Raw genomic sequence first — 18,209 nt, forward strand, 5'->3', positions numbered from 1 at the left:
CTTGAGTAGTTCACACTGCAAAGTTTATTACTAAAAATGTAAGTTTTTAGTAAGTTGAATGGAGTTGCAATAATGATTATGACTTACATTAGTGGCATTTATTTCACTTGGAGTATACGGTAATTGTGTGCCATAGGTTGCATTTTAAGATTTTTAGTCAATTTACAACATATATTTTAATAATTGCTTATCACCAAATGAGATAATAGATTTCAAAATCTTTTTTCCTTGAAAAAAAATCTGCTATGCTGCTTAAAGGGTCAGTTTCTATATACTACTAATCGATACACTACTAAAATCTGTGAAACTCTTTAACTGGGTGAAAAGGTGGATCATTGGGCAACCCCTTTTCAACCAATATGTCTCTGAATTTTTAAGAATCTTTCCATGATATTAAAAACCCTGCAATTTTAATATATAATATATACAATATGCATTTACATATAAACCATTAAAAAGAAAGAAACATGGCAGGAAAAAAACAAGAATTTAAACATTGAAGTGAATAACACGAAGCTAAAGTATGGTATGTCTAATATATTACAAAATACCATTAAAAATTTACAGCACTATAAGGCAATTCATATCTAATTTCTAGTAAAAAAAACAATCACATTGATCTATAAAAATATTTAGTTGGCACAACTGAAATAGATAAAAGGCAAAAAAATAAATTACAAGCTATTCATTAAAAGAATACTGTACCTAGGCATGTAAGTTATATATTAGATTGAAATAGAAATTCTAGAACCTAGATTTGGAAGGTCACACAATTATAACTTTATAACTTTGATTGATTGATATCATTTCATCAGTTCATTCAATAGGTATATTTCAACTTTTTCTGTGGCCTTCCTTTAGGCAAGAGAGAAGAACAACTTTAATAAATGCTTAACTGATGTACCATATTGTGCAGTAATAAAAGAAGTCTCAGAAGTGAAACTTGTCTGGCAGAAAATGTTTATTGGACTTTTGGCTAAGATCATATTATGTAATATCTGTTCTTACCAAAACAATCAAATCTTTAAAGCAGTCGCCTCTTTTTCTTAAACTCAAGTGTAATCTGAAAAATTAGGCCACTTTCATGCATAGCAGGGAAATGCTATGCTCATATTTTCATATCCTGTGCAGCAGATCTACTAGGGATGTCTGCAATAGGTAGGGCAATTTTTACTGGAACTACAACCCCCCCCCCCCAACAAACAAATAAAAAAGCAGTCAACAACTCATTTTTATTTAAAATACTGCAATCATCAGCTGCAATTAGAAAAAGAGGAAGATTCTGATGATTTTATGAAAATAAACAGATGTTCAAGATTGAGAGAAGATACCACGGTTTAAACATTCATTATATTTTAATGAAGGCTTGAAGTGATAATTTGGAGGAATTTCTTCAAAAATGATTATTAAAAAATGAAATGTGTTTAAACTAGATAGATTAAAAAAATAAAGCTTGTTTACTGTAATCTCTAAACTAAATTCGTACTTATTTATGAATTGCATTACCTCTAACGTAGCAAAGGGAAATACATCTGCGAAACCTAGTCGAGGTTTTTAAAAATAGGGCAATGGAAAGATTTGCAAAGAGACCATGAGAGGGCAGCAAAAGAGAAAAAATGGGAAGTTGTGCGGAAAAACACTTGAGAACCTAGTTGGGGGAATGAAAGGAATACAAAGCACAGCTTTTACAAAGCAGGAAAAAGATGGGCAATTCAAATGACATATTGCATCTGAGGTCTTTGTTTTGATTGTTTTTTCCCCCTGCCTAGACCTAATAAACCCTTTCTGAATTTCAGGATAGATCAGAGAACGTTACAGAAAAATAAATATAACTGGATTGTCTTTTTTGGCCACCAGGTGCTCCCCTTGTTCCGTGATAAGTGAACTGCCTAGTTGGAGGGAGGGGGGGGAGAGTGTTTTTACAGGCCTGTTTGAATAACTGAATGTCATAGATGGAATGGTTGCATGAATATAAAGAATCTGTCTAGGAATTATATTTGAAGGTCAATTAAATAATCTTGTAGTGAAAAATAAAGGAAATAACATCTAGCATAAATGAGATACCATCCTGAAGAGAAGACTAGTCTCTCATCAAGTTTATTTGTAATGCAGGATGATTCTAGTTGGGTAGGTTTATTAGGTGAATTAGAACCGGGGGGTGGGATTCAGCCGGTTCAGGCTGGTTCGGGCGAACCGGATGCTAATTTTACATCTGGTTTGCCAAACCAGTAGTTGCAAGGACTGGCTGGCCGTGCCCACCCTACCCTGCCACTCCCAGATGTCTCCATACAACCTGTTTCGGATGCCAGGTAAGTGCAGAGCCCGCATAGAGGCTCTTGGAGGGAAAAAAAACAGGCCTTCCGGAAGTCCGGAAATGGGCCTGTTTCTGGCCTCTGGTGGGCCTCCAGAACCCGGGAGAGGTTGTTTTCGCCCTCCCGGAGACTCGAAGAAAAGCACCCAGAAGCTGGGGAGGGTGAAAACGCCCCCCCCATGGTGCAGGAAGCCAAGTAGGCCACACCCACCCAACAATCTGGCAGAGAACCGGTTGCTAAAATTTTTGAATCCCACCCCTGGCTAGAACCCCTAGTTGTGGACAGCCAGAACAGGTTGTCAAATGTCAACTCCTCTTAAGAAAGCTTCAAAGTGGCTATTTTCTGGATCACTTTCTCAGCTGGTGGCTGAGCAGCCTCCATGGAGGTACAATTAGTCCTCAACTTACGACCAAAATTGGAACTACAATTTCTATTGCTAAGCAAGGCAGTTGTTAAGTGAGTTAAACCTGATTTTATGACCTTTGTTTGCCACAGCATATAATCGAATCACTGCAGTTATTAAGTGAATCACGTGGTTATTAAATGAAAGGACATTTATGCATACCTGTTTGGAAATCATTTTTAAAATACTAGAGTGAGCCTAGAAGACCTCTAAGATCCCTTTCAGCTCCATTATTCTGTTATTATTTTGTTATATTCTGGCTGCAAAATCCAGACAAAGCACTATCTTTGATGTCATCTAATGATTTTCCAGCTTTTGCAGACTAAACCTGGTATCCATAAACTCCTACAAACTAGCCAGAAATGTTAATCTAGAGCTGCTTAAAAGCGCGATTTTTGAACAATCAGACCATGCTCATTTAGAGAGGGGGGGAAATTTGCTAAAGAGACTTGCTACTTCTTTACGTGTGTTTGTATTGGGAGTCTACCATGTTGGCCTTAGAAATGAAGTTCCAAATAGGAAACACACAGAAAGAGAAATAACTTCTGAAAACTTCTGCTTTCAAACCATCTTCCAGCTTGCCCTCAAAGGTAATCAAAAGTTCTAGAAGTAAGAGATCTTTCTCAGAAATCACTGGAATCAGAGACACAAAGAAATATAAGGAAATATTTAAATGATGGGGATTGTAACTGAGTTCTTGAAACTATAAAAGGATACAGTATTAGCAGTGTGAAAGCATGCACATGCAAGTAGATAAACAGATACCACTTGCATGGGAAGGTAACAGCGTTTTAGGTCCCTTGGCATATAACCATGCCAGCCACATGACCACAGAAAATGTCTTCCCTTGGCCAAGGAACAGAATTGAGCACTTTCCCCAAGAGTCAGACACGACTGGACAGCGAAACCTTTACATGTTTACAAATCAAACCTATTTTCTATACCAGATCGTCCGTCCGTCCCTCCCTCTCCCTCCCTCCCTCCCTCCCTCCCTCCCTCCCTCCCTCCCTCTCTCTCTCTCTCTCTCTCTCTCTTTCTGTTTGTCTTTTATAATGAATACTTGGAACCTGACTATTAATGCAATCTTGCCTTGGCACCCGGGTAGGAATTATCACAGTCAAAACTGATATTTGTTTTGCGCCTTCACTGCCACTGTAGTCACTTCAACTGAATTTGCTTTGTGGCCATCTTGACAAGCCTTCTAGAAGATCTATTTTTCAGAAAGCAGGCTCAAAAGAACATCACTGTTGGGTTTTCTTTTTCTTTTTCTTTTCTTTTCCCTCCACAAAATCTTTTAGTCTTTGCCAAAAGCTTGAGCAAGCAGGAAATTTTGCTTCCAGAAAAGCTGAGCTCTGCCAGTTTCCCTCTCTTTCTGTCCTCTTTCTTTACAACCACAACATTGCTTCTTTTAGGGCACAGGTCAGATTACTAATTGAGTGATTGATTATGTGCCATTAAGTTGTTTTCGACTTGGAGAGACCACAGATTTCAGAACTGCGTGTTAGGAAATCTCTTGTGTCTTTTCTCTGATTCCAAGTCCTTCTCTGAGGACACTTGCTCAAGCTACAGGCAGCCTCAGACAGAGCCCTGTATGATTCCTGCCTGAACTTTATTTCAGTCAACTCTCAAGCTCTGTTTCTTAGAACCTTATATCAGTTATCTTCATTCTCGTGTCTTATTTAAACTTGCATTTTGATCTTTATCCTTCATGAATTAAGCAGACTCTATATTACTGGTAACATTCTCAAAATGAAATATGTATAAACTCTCTGCATATCCTGAGTATATTGGTATACTGCATGCACTTCCTAATTGCTGGGTTGTGGAAAATTGTGCAGCATTGTGAATGGAGAGAGTTATTCACAGGTAACATGAAAGTCATTTGGAGTTGAGCACCATCCATGTTGAATAAATAAAATGAAAGGCTAGCTGGGAATAAAATATGAGTACAGGAAAAGTAAAGGCTGTGCAAAGTTGTTTGGCAAGTATCTGCTTGAAAAGTTTGGTTTGGTTTAGATGCTAGGTTTAAGCCTAGTATTATTTATACATGCACATGGAAAATAAAGAACCGAAAAACATAGAACATAAAATAATAAGGTTGGAAAGGACCTTGGAGGTTCTTCTTGTCTAGGGGAGTCAAACTTGTGGCCTGTGGCCCACCCAGCTGCATCATGCACTGGCCATGCCCATGCCCAGTTTAGCAAAGGGAAAAAAGTCGCAATACATCACGTGACGACTCTGTGACGATGCGTGTTTGACACCCCTGTTCTAGTCCAAGCCTCTGCTCAAGCAGGGCAAGTCATACCATTCCGGACAAAAAGCTGTCCATTCTTTTCTTGAAAACCTCCAATGTTGGAGCACACACAATTTCCAGGATTAATATGAAAGTCATTTGCAAATGAGATGGGCAACTATATATAATAATATATAATAAATTTGGATTTATTAGCCGCTCCCTTTCCAAGTAGGACTCGGGGCGGCGTACAATGGAGCATATAACATAAAATACATTACAACACCAAACGTACATACATACACAACACATATACATATACACGGAGGAGGAAACAAATTACATCAATAGACAGTTAAAAATCTACTTTAAAATACCCCAATTGTAAAAACCCAATAAAATTAATATTTAAGAACAATTTAAAAAACAGTTTGGAGGAATGGGAAAATTACGATTGCGATTGAGCCAGGCCGGATAATTGAAAGAGGTGGGTCTTCAGCTGTACACGGAAGGAGCGGAGATCGGAAGTAATCCTGATGTCACGGGGGAGGTCATTCCATAGGGCTGGGCCCATCACAGAGAAGGCTCTGCTCCTGGGTGTCGCCCCCCGACACTGTTTGGCGGACGGCACCCGGAGAAGTCCCTCTCTGTGTGAGCGAATTGGTCGTAGGGATGTGTGGGGCAGGATGCGATCCTGCATATAACTAGGCCCTGTGCCATGGAGCGCTTTAAAGATCATAATCAAAACCTTGAAACGCACTCGGTAGACCACAGGCAGCCAGTGCAGCTCGCGCAGGAGAGGTGTTACAGGGGAGTATCTGGTCCTCCCCATAATCACCCGCGCGGCCGCGTTCTGGACCAACTGTAGTCTCCGAGTGCATCTCAAGGGAAGCCCCATGTAGAGAGCATTGCAGTAATCCAGGCGAGACGTCACTAGCGCATGGGTGACTGTGCGTAGGGCATCCCGGTCCAATAAGGGGCGCAATTGGCGCATCAGGCGAACCTGATGGAACGCCCCCCTTGCCACGGCTGTTACATGGTTATCCATGGACAGCCGGGTATCCAGGAGGACGCCCAAATTGCGCACCTGTTCCATGGGGGCTAGTTGGACGCCCCCGATGGCCAGAGATGGAAGCACCTGGTTGAACCGGGAGGCCGGAAGCCACAGCCACTCCGTCTTGGAAGGGTTGAGTTTTAGTCGGTTGCCATCCATCCAGACCCGTACGGCCTCCAGGCACCGGGACATCATTTCGACGGCCTCATTGGGGTGGTTCGGAGTGGAAATGTATAGCTGAGTATCATCAGCATACAGATGATATCCCACTCCAAAACCACGGATGATCTCGCCCAGCGGTTTCATATATGTGTTGAACAGGAGGGGCGAGAGCACCGATCCCTGTGGCACTCCACATGTGAGTGGCCTCCGGGTCGAACTCTGCTCCCCTGTCAACACACGTTGCGTCCGACCAGAGAGGTAGGAGCCAAACCACCGTAAAACGGTGCCTCTGACTCCCAGCCCCTCTAGCCGGTGCAACAGGATACCATGGTCGATGGTATCGAACGCCGCCGAGAGATCTAATAGGACCAGGATAGAGGAACAACCCCTATCTCTGGCCCTCCAGAGATCATCGACCAATGCGACCAAGGCCGTCTCCGTGCTGTGCCCGGGTCGGAAGCCGGACTGGCGCGGGTCTAGATAATCATTTTCCTCCAGGTGACGTGGGAACTGCTGTGCTACCACACTCTCTACAACCTTCGCTAAAAAAGGAAGGTTGGAGACTGGACGATAATTGACTAGGTCCGTTGGGTCCAGGGAAGGCTTCTTGAGCAGGGGCCTCACCACCGCCTCTTTCAAGGCGGCCGGTAGAGACCCCTCACCCAACGAGGCGTTCACCAGGCCCAGGAGCCAGTCGCGCGTAACCTCCCAGGATGCCAGTACAAGCCAGGAGGGACACGGGTCCAATAAACATGTGGTGGGTCGCAGACGTCCACGCAACCTGTCCAAATCCTCGATGGCAACCGAGTCAAACTCCTCCCAAAGCGGTCCCTCAAGACTCGCAACGGGCGTCTCTACTGGACCACTGAAAGGGGTCCATCCCATCCGGATTTGAGCGACTTTGTCCTGTAGATAATTCCCAAACTCCTCTGCTCTGCCCTGTAGAGGGGCTTCCCGTGGTCTCTCAAACAAGAGGGAACGGGTCACCCGAAACAGGGCGGCAGGGCGGTTATCTGCAGACGCAATAAGAGCGGCGCAATGTTGACGTTTGGCCGCTCTTAGTGCCACAAGGTACGTCTTCAAATAGGCTCGTGCCTGTGCTCGGTCAAATTCGGAACGGGAGGATCTCCAACGACTCTCTAGGCGTCTCTATACATCCAATAAATAAAGAAAATTAATGAAACACCTCAAAGAATGAACAGAAATAGCATAAAGCGCTTTGCAAATGAGATGGGCAAATGTATGAATTCAATAAATAAAGAAAATTAATGAAACACCCCCAAGAATGAATGGAAATAGCATAAAGAAAGAGAATCTTAAAAAAAAAAAACCAGTGAAACTGGAAAAACAAAAGCTACAGTGCACCATAGAATTGCATGGAATTATACAGTGGGAAGTTTGAAAAAGTTACCTGATGGAATAATTAAGTGGAAGAAGCTGACAAAAGATGCATGTAAGCGCATGCTGCAAAAACTGATAATGGAACAAAGACATAATGTAACAAAAAAAAAACCCAATAAATTATAAAGATGCAAAATGGGAGAGAAAACGAAGAGCAAATCTGATAAAAATAAAACATTGGAAGTGGGTGAAGAGGACTATGGAACAATAGAATTAAGAATATTTTTTTTTTAAATGGGATGAAGCTATTTGGATCAAAACTGAAATAAGAAAAGGTTGAGGAATATGTGTAGACATCCATCCCCCAAATAATGAAAAGGAAGTACTAAAATGCTATGAAAATGTTGAAAAATATTAAATTTGCAGATGGAGATGGCATAACTGGAGAAATATTAAAATATGGAAGATATTTTCTTTGAGTGTACAACTTGATTAGTATGTTTATGAAGATGACATAAGTGCTTATTCCCCTATATAAACAGGTAAGATTGACCTATATGACAATTAGTTTGTTAACAGTGCCCAGAAAGGTGTTTTATATGTATGTATGTATGTATGTATGTATGTATGTATGTATGCATGTATGCATGCATGTATTTGTGTTACAACCTCTGGTGTGCCCAAATATGGGAGGGAGCTCACTACTCCCCCTTTCTGTCCTTCGATTCATTACAGAAGACCATCCAGGCAGAAAACCATAGTTTTATTTTTAATGTCGCCTTTGCTATGTTTGTGTTGTAATATGCATATGCATATGCATATATATATATATATATATATATATATATATATATATATATATATATATATATATATATATATATATATATATATATATATATATATATATATATATATATATATATATATATATATATATATGGATAGATAGATAGATAGATAGATAGAGAGAGAGAGAGAGAGAGAGAGAGAGAGAGAGAGAGAGAGAGAGAGAGAGAGAGAGAGAGAGAGAGAGAGAAAATTTAATATTTTTGGATGCCATTTTTTGACCTACTTATATGTTAGATGAAAACAGATAGCTGTACAGTGAAAATGGATGAATGAATGAAATTCTTAGCTTCTTGCTATGAATCCAGTCCTTTGACATAGGAAATTTTTACCTTCAGTTCCTCAGTAGACTGAAGACTTGATGTTAATTAAGTCTTATGGACAATTTAAAGAGGTAGCTATACAGATGGTTATGGTTTAGGGCTGGGCACCTGGCTTGATAACATCAAAACTGATACAAAGATGATCATCCAGCAACTGAAAGAAGTTGTGCTCGGCAGGATAGCATGGAATGCACTTGTCTATAAAGTCATCAAGAGTTGGATACAGCTATCTGTGATGGAAGCATATATACACCCAAATTTAATTAATATGGAAAATATTGTTACATATAAAGAGTTATTGAACAGACAGGGGGAGATTAAAACTAGATTAGAATTGGCATCACAAGGGGTACAAGTAGAATGGTGGTCCTATTTACAGATACAATCAAGGTTTGCACAGGATAGGAAGAAGGAAAGTATTGCCAAAGATTACACAATATTAGATAAACTTTTGATACAGACAGAAAACAGGTTGATTAAAGTGTTGTATAGATTTTTGTTGGAACATAAGCTAGAGGAAGAACATGTCAAAGAAACTATGGTTGCCTGGGCGAAAAATTTCGGTTATAATGTGGAATTGGCTAAGTGGGAAAAACTTTGGATACTTAATCGGAAATTAACAATGGCTACGGCGTATAAAGAAAATCTTCATTAGATGTTCTACAGATGGCATCTCCCCCCAGCACGGCTCTCCAAAATGTTTAAAAATCTGGCCCCAAATTGTTGGAAGTGTAGAAAAACACCAGGCACTTTTTATCATATGTGGTGGACATGCAATGAGGCAAAAAATATTGGAAAATGATTCAATCATGGTTAGAATAAATGGTGGGAGACCAAATTTTGTTTAAACCAGAAATTTTTCTCCTAGGTATAATACTGGAGGGGTTTAAGAAAGATACACTTTATCTCATTATACATTTACTAACTGCTGCGTGCATAACTTATGCACAATATTGGAAAAAAGAAAATACACCATCAGAGCTAGATATAATCAGAAAAGTGTTGGCCTGTGCGGAAGCAGATAGGCTCACTCTTGAACTTAAAAATAAAGGGGAATCAGAATATTTTGAAGTCTGGAACAGATTTTATGATTGGTATAAGACAAGGTAACAAGACTGGAACAAACTGTATATATTGTGATTGGACAGAAGGATAGACAATGTATTAAGTAGGCTAATAGTTAATGGTTGAGACTAGTTGTATATAATGTGAATGTATGGTCACTTTGACTTTACGGTACTGCATTGTTTTAAATGTAAAAATAATAAAAATATATTCAAAAAAAAAGAATTGGAGACAACTGAATGGTTAAAACAATAACACCTATGGGATCACATCTTCTCATGACATCCGGCCTCATCATGTTGATTATGTCAGTGGAAGCAGCTGATTGGCTTATGTTTTCAGGAAGATAGGAGGGCCAAAGTCCAGAAGGGTGTTTCTCCAGTGATGTTTTTCCAGGGAATGGCCCCCAACATCTGCCTTCCAGAAAAGGCAGAACTTTTCTGGAGATCTTGGGGACCTGATGCTGTGCTTGGTAATTTTAAATTGTACAGGTAGTCCTCGTCGTAAAACAGTTTATTTAGTGACCAAAAAGTGACTTATGCTCATTTTTTCACACTTACAAGCTTGCAGCATCCCCATGGTCACATGACCAAAATTCAGATGCTTTGCAATTGAGTCCTGTTTATGATGGTTGCACTGCCTGGAGTCATGTGATTTCTTTTGGGACCTTCTTATAAGTAAAGTCAATGGGGAAGACAGATTCACTTAACAACTGTGTTACTAACTTTGCCACTGCAGTGGTTCACTTGACAACTATGGCAAGAAAGGTCATAAAACGGGGCAAAGTTCACTTAAGAAATGTTCACTTAGCAATAGGAATTTCGGGCTCAATTGTGGTCCTAAATTGAGGACTGCCTGTATTTATGTTCTTATGTACTGTTATTCTGTTTGCTATTTTTTGAGCCGCCAAGAGTCTTTTCATTGTGGCAGGATATAAATTTGATTGACAAATAAACGAATAAAAAGCTTCTTACAGCTGTAGATCATACCTGCACAATTATTGTAAAAAATGGTCATTCTTTATTGAAACTATTATATAAAATTTTATCAACCCATGAATGGGAAGCAGTTATACCCACATATGCTTGCTGATAGTGTGGCGCCTTCTTTTTATTTTTAGTTATTGTTTTATTCATCTTCTTTTTATTCTGTTTTAATAAATAAAACAAATGAACAAAGTGTGCCTGGAAATACACTTGGGAGAATTCTAATGGAAAACATAGGTGAGTAAATTGGAGAGGGGGAAACTGTGGGAAGATTAGTGTAGCTTTATTATTGGGCAGTGATGTGCAAACCACATCTTTGCTCTTGACCAGGTCATTGAGAAAATGCATGAATATGAGAAATAACACATCAGTGTATTTGTTGGTTTAGAGAAAGTATATGACAGAGGGAATAGATTTAGATTAGGGAATGTTTGGGGCAACAATGGAATTTAAGATGAAATATGCCTGAATGCAGTAAGAGCAGCATATGATAAAAATATATGCCATTCATGTCTGTCATAAATGAAATCTTTAGTGAATGGTTCATTGTTGAGCAGGGAACAAAAGTGTAATCTTCCCTTGGCTGTTTATGTATTTATGATAAATAGTGAAGTAATGTTTGTACTTATGAGTTCGTGGTTGGAGGGCATGAATGAGTGAATAATTTTCCATTCAGACAATGCTATGTTGTTTGAGAATCTGAGCGATTTGCAGCAAATTTTAGATAGATTATATTATGCAATAAAAGCATGGAGGAGAAACTGAATATATCACACCTAAGATAGAAAATGGATTGAATGATTGTGTTTTATAGAAGTGGTGAAAATCAGAGCAAGTAAATGAAATACGTACATTACTATGTTTATTAAAATGTGAAAATAACTTAAGTAATGTTTAGGGTGTAAATGTTGGTAGAAAGCAGAAAAGGAATGAATGACACGAAATAGGTGAAAATGAGCATGCTTCGGCCTTCTTTGTTCTATGGGAGTTGTATCAAGAGGAATATAACAGGAAGTTGGATGCATGTAAATATGCATGCACCTTAAACTCTTTGCTATTAATACCCCCAGAAAGCAATAACTTGAACACTACAATTTTTGTGTACAGCTAGAACTGATCTTTCCTATATTGGCTTTGATGACAGAAAACAAAATAGGCAATATTAACATTAATGAATGGCACACTTATTTTCTCTCACTTGATTCGATGAGATGGAAGTAATTTATCAGATGATAGATAAAACTGTTGGAATTATATGGTAACTTTTCACTTTTTGAAATACGCACACACACACACACACACACACACACATACATACATACACAAACACATGCACATATGCATATACATATATTTTCCCCTCGCACATATGTGCTAGTCATTCCTGATTCTAGGAGGTGGTGCTCATCTCCGTTTCAAAGCAAAGAGCCAGCACTGTCCGAAGATGTCTCCATGGTCATGTGGCCAGCATGACTAAATGCCGAAGGTGCACGGAACGATATTACCTTCCCACCAAAGGTGGTTCCTATTTTTCTACTTGCATTTTTACTTGCTTTCTGTTAATTGGGTAATGGATAGGCACACACAGGCTTAACAGTAACAACAGCTCTTTACTAAGTACAACAAGTGAGAACAATCCAGCGAAGGTTGAGTCTGAGATAAGTAACGAGAGCTCACTCTGTTACGCGGCACTAGGAATACGAATTGCCAAACTGCCGATCTTTCTGATCGACAAGCTCAGTGTCTTAGCCACTTATATTATATTATGTTATGTTATGTTATGTTATGTTATGTTATGTTACGTTACGTTACGTTACGTTACGTTACGTTACATTACATTACATTACATTACATTATATTATATTAATATATATTCTGACCGGATGCAAATATACAACAATGCATGTATACTCCTATTATCTTAGCCAATGTATAAAATGTTTCCTCAAGCAGGTACTCCACATCCTTTCCCTATTATCCTTTTAGAGTTTAACTGTATCTGTAAGAAAGTGATCTTCTTTCGTTCGAGTGCTTCAACCTTGCCTATCTTCCTCCTCCTATTTCTCTCTTTTTTCCCCTCAGACACTTATCCCAATGCCAGTGAAATTTGCCTCTTGCAGCGATAACAGTTCTGTTCCTTGCTGAACTACCACAAGGGCTCCAAAGGCATCTTCTGTTGCATAGCACAGTGATTTGCAAAAGTGAGAATAAATCAAAGCAGTGGGGAGAAGCCGTGCTGAGACAGAAGAAGAAAAACATTAGATCTTGTTGCAGGAGACGCACTAAGTACTGATTGTGCAGGAATGGGGGCAAGCAGGAAATAGTAGTATAGGAGTATAATGTTGTTACTTCCTATAAAGGACCATCCAAGTAATCATTCAAGATTGGCAAGAAATGATCATCTCTTTTCTTTTATCGAGTAGCAGTGGATAATAGTTTCCATACAAGCATCCCATTGTTTGATCTCTCTCTCTCTCTCTGTCTCTCTCACATATGCATTCCTTATCTCCCTCCCTTTACCATATCAATATATATTTAAAATCTGTCAAGTAACTCTGAGGCTCAGGAAAAGGGATCGCTTTGGGGCTAAGCCTCACAGATTCATCCATCATGGTCCCAGTCTATGACTTACATTAATCATTTTTACATACACACACATCTATGAAAACTATTTGGAAATAAAGATGCATCATCATACTGCAAAGATGTCTTTTACCTTCCTCATAAATTCAGGAAACAAATGAAAGACTGTAGCATTCGATAATAAATTTTTAGATTTCTGCAGATTTTTGCTTGCCTTACATGTTTGCTGATGTATGCATCCTGGTTTCTCTCTCGCTCAGTGTGTGTGTGTGTGTGTGTTTGTGTGTTTGTGTGTAATGTTGCCATTTGCCTGTATGCATCCTGGCTTCTCTCTCGCTCAGTGTGTGTGTGTGTGTGTGTGTTTGTGTGTAATGTTGCCATTTGCCTTATTCACCTTGTAATTCAAATAGGATATTTTACACTTCAGATTTTATTGTATACATCAATAAATGCATTATCAGATTTTCCCTTCGGTGAAACTGAAATGCCTTTATTTTATTTAGTGTAGAACTCAAATGGAGTATTCATTCTTTGGATTTTCCGTGGTTTCATATATATTTTTTTACTCTTTGAAACAACTATAAAACGTGATTGAGGATGGCACATTCTCTATATGTATTGCACATCGTTTATCAGTAATCCTGCTAAAAAAAACAAACCAACAGAATTTTCAGAGAAAGAAAAGAAAAAGCAGGAATGAAACAGGGAAGACATAGAAGCTGAATAGTCATATATGTGACTCTTGGTCCCTGGCATCTACAGGCCGGCCTAGGAAAGACATATGCCTTATAGACAACATAGACCTAAAGGAACCAATGGTCTGGAGCAGATGTGGTACTCAGCCAGTTCTGACAGGTTCTGGAGAACCAGTAGCAGAAATTTTAAGCAGTTCGGAGAACCAGCAAATAGGCTGGCCCCACCCCTGCTTCCTTCCAGCTGATCTTCTTTTGTTGCCCTGAACAGGAGAACAGAGCTGGAAAGCAGGTTAGTGGGATGGGAAGGGAATGGGGATTTTGCAGTATTCTTCCCCTGCCACGCCCACCAAGCTACACCCACAGAATTGGTAGTAAAAATTTTTGAATCTCATCACTGGTCTGAAGGATATCTTTCTATGATCCGTCACGTAAAGAAAAGGGCAATGTGATGGATTAGCGGTTAAAGATGCTGAGCTTGTTAGCTGGAGAGTTGACAGTCTAGGTTCAGACCCTGAGCGCCATGGAACATAGCTGAGCTTGTTAGCTGGAGAGCTGACAGTCTAGGTTCAGAACCCGAATGCCATGGAATATAGTGAACTCTCATTACCTGCCCAGGCCCCCTGTCCACTTAGCAGTGGAAAAGCATGTAAGTGCAAATAGATTAATAGGTACCACTTTGATGGTGTATGGCCATGCTGGTCACGTGACTATGGAAATTGTCTTCAGACAACGCTGGCTCCCCCAGGCAAGAAACAAAGATGACCATTGTGCCCATAAAGATGTTAAATGAATCATGTGATCCTTAAGCCAATCTGACTTCTCTCATTGATTTTTCTTGTTGGAAGTCGGCTGGGGAAGTTACAAATTTCGTTGTATTTATTTTGTACAATGACAATAAAAACTATATTAAGAAGTAAATGGCCATCACATGATCCAGGACAGTGTGACCGTCATAAACATGTGCCACTTGTCAAGTGCCTGAATTTTGTTCACATCACTGTGGGGGATGCTGTAACGGGTATAAATATGAAAAATGGCAATGGCCCTTTTTTTTCAGTGCTGTTGTAAGTTTGAACAGCCACTAAACGAATAGTTTTAAGTTGAGGACTATCTGTGGTGTCTCCATTATCTCCTCCTCATCTGTTAGTGATAAACAGGTTTAATAAATCTAATCTCATTTACAAATGATATCCTGGTACCTGGCTGATGAATGCCTGTCTTAATAAAATTAATTGATAGTTCTCAAGTCCCTGGGGGAATAAGTGATGTAAATCAGAATGAATCCCTTTGGGAGAAACTATCAAATATGTTAAAACTGATTTCCTTTTGGACAGTTTCAGCAAAACAAAGAAGCCCTACAAATAGCCCTTGACTTACAACGGTTCATTTAGTGACTACTTTATGCACAGAAATGGAAGCTCACCTCGAAGCCTACAATGGATGAATGGCTGCAACAATTGATGGAGATAGCAGAGATAGCTAAATTGACTGTTTTGAGCAAGGGGAAAAAATGCAAGTACCTTTATTTCTACTTGGAAACCGTTTCTGGACTTTCTGCTTGAGGTGTAAAAAAATGAAACTTTGATTGTGGGTTTTACCGATTAGATAGATTTGTGGTTATAGAAATGGCTAGTTAATATGATTATGTAAAAGTAAAAAGTTGATGTTTGATGTTTATGCCTTATTCTGCTGCACCAAAGGGAATTGGAAGTCAATACCATTTTTTTAAAAAAAAATTCCCCTTCTTCCCTTTTCCTTTTCCTTTCCCTATTTTCCCTACTATTTACTTTTGTATTTTCTTTGTATGCTATATTATAAACTAATAAAACTATTTAACCATTTAAAAAACTAGTTCATTTACTGACCGTTCAAAGTTACAATGGCACTGAAAAAAGTGACTTATGACAATTTTTCACACTTATGACTATTGCAGCATCCCCATGGTCACATGATTTACATTTGGCTGCTTGACAACTGGTTCACATTTACGACAGTTGCAGTGTCCTGGCGTCGTGAGATCACCTTTTGTGAGCTTCCGACAAGCAAAGTCAATGGGCAAGCCAGATTCACTTAACAACGGTGTTACTAATTTAACAATGGCAGTGATTCACTTAACAAATATGCCAAGACAAGTTGTAAAATGGGTCAAAACTCACTTAACAGATATTTTAATTTACTTAACAACATACATTTTGGGCTCGATTGCAATTGTAAGTCGAGGATCACCTATACCTTATTTTGAATGGAAAATAGCTACAAATAAACTTCAAATTATCAAACTGGATGTTATTTTATTGTGATCAGAAATAGTATGTTTTGGTGGCAGGCTGCACATAGATAGAATAGAATAGAATAGAATATTTATTTCTAAGCCGCACCCTCTCCCGAAGGACTCGGGGCGGCGTACAATAAAACTCTGTTAGATACAGAGTTAGGGGAAACGTTCATACTTTAAAGGGTATGCTATAGATTAGCTTTGCAGATAGGCCTGTGATGGTGAACCCTTGCATGCATGCCAGAGGTGGCATGCAGAGCCCTCTCTGATGGCACGCATGCCATCACCCCACATCAGATCTCCATGGCGTTTCTTTTGTGAGCTTCTGTTTCCCTGCAAACAATGAAAACAGAAGCTCACAAAAGAAAAAGATCTTACCTCTTGCCATGCTGCCGGTGTTGGAATGCCCCTCCTCCCACTGGCCAGATGGTCTTTAGGTCTCTGCTGAGCATGCACATGCATGTCTGTGCATGTATATGTTCGCGCATGTGCACATTCACGCATGCGCACCTTTTAATTTGGGCGCTTGGTGGATAAAAGGTTTGCCATCACTGAGATAGGCTAAACCAAGGAGTGTCAAACTCACATTGTCACAGCAGCATCATGTGACATGTCGGGAGTTTCCCCCCCTTCACTAAACTGGGAATGGGCGTGGCCAGTGTGTGACGCATCCAGCCGGCGGGCCAGGAGGTTGACAGCCCTGGACTAAAACATGGAGACAATACCGAGAATCTCTATCCAGGTCATTTTGGTGATAAAAGAGACTGTCTTCAGATAAGTCACCAGCCTGGCTAGTAAAAACCAGAGTCTTCTTACTCTTCTCCTGAGATGAAATCTACATGTAAATTGTGTCTTATTCAAAGCTAATGAAGAGACAGAAAGCTTAGTCTTGATATCTATGTTTCTGCATTATTTTATTTTTTTAAATTTATACTACACTCTATTCCCATAGGACACTTATTAATGATTTACAGGAAATAATAAAGCATGCAGCCTATAACCGAATAGGGTTTAACATTTAAGAATTTAAGATATTTTAAAGTATCTGCCTTCGTAGTAATAGAGATATAAGTTCCTTTACTAGATAACAAACACTAGTTTCAAAATGATGTAGTTCCATTGCTCCAAGCATGCAGTTGCCAGCTATCATTTTAAAAAGAAGTTCTAGAAACTTTCCTTGTTATAATAAAATTGAATGCCTCTTGGATCAGTGGATGAATACCGGCTGCACATCTTTTGAAGATTCCGAGAAAGAGTTTTAGATCCACAAAAGAATACCCCAATGCGGTTGCTGCAATGAAAATGAAGATTCACAAATTATGGTAAAGAACTCTTTCCTTGAATAGAAAAACTTTACATACATATGTGTTTGAAGCCGAAGATTTGAGAGGGATCACAATAATATGAGTGAAATGGTACAGGAATGTCTTTATATCAGTAAAATACAAAAGAGGCAACATTTAAAAACCTACCAGCAATGAGTTTCTTGTCAAAAAAAAAAAAAAGCTGCCATGTCTTCCCATCCCTGGAGAATATCACTGCCTACACAATGCATCATGATGCTATTGTGGAAATCATGATGGTATTGTGACACCTGACATTGTAGCTTTTAGATTTACTGTCTTGACTATTATTGGTCAACCATCAACATCTATTACAGGACATTTTTTGTAGTGATCCCACATTTGTAGAAATCCTTCCCAGAAGAGAGATAGGGGAGAAACATCACATATTTATCAACGTTTAAAGGATTTGCCTAGTTTAATTTCTGTTTGGTTGATAGTACGCTCCAAGTTTTTAAGCATCTCAGTTGTCAGGATTGAAATTATTTTTAAGTAGAATGATTGTTTTTAATCCTTTTTTTTTCTTTTTAAATTCTAAGTGTATTTAGTTGATGTTAATTGCTTTCAGGACTTTGCCTTTAAAGG

At 39.1% G+C, this 18,209-nt stretch overlaps 1 protein-coding gene across 1 annotated transcript in view; it reads right to left on the reverse strand.

The window, feature by feature from the left end:
• Nucleotides 1–17,294: 17,294 nt before the first annotated feature.
• Nucleotides 17,295–18,209, reverse strand: part of NOX3 (NADPH oxidase 3) — a gene marked incomplete at its 5' end in the record, with an annotated part of 30,392 nt that continues 29,477 nt past the window's right edge. The window contains one exon of the mRNA XM_081942505.1: nucleotides 17,295–17,572. Within this exon, the coding sequence (XP_081798631.1) occupies nucleotides 17,446–17,572 (127 nt within the window). The 3' untranslated portion in view covers nucleotides 17,295–17,445. The remainder of the gene's footprint in view (nucleotides 17,573–18,209) is intronic.

Source organism: Natrix helvetica (assembly GCF_964273705.1).
Source record: "Natrix helvetica genome assembly, chromosome: 2".
Classification (NCBI taxonomy): domain Eukaryota; kingdom Metazoa; phylum Chordata; class Lepidosauria; order Squamata; family Natricidae; genus Natrix; species Natrix helvetica.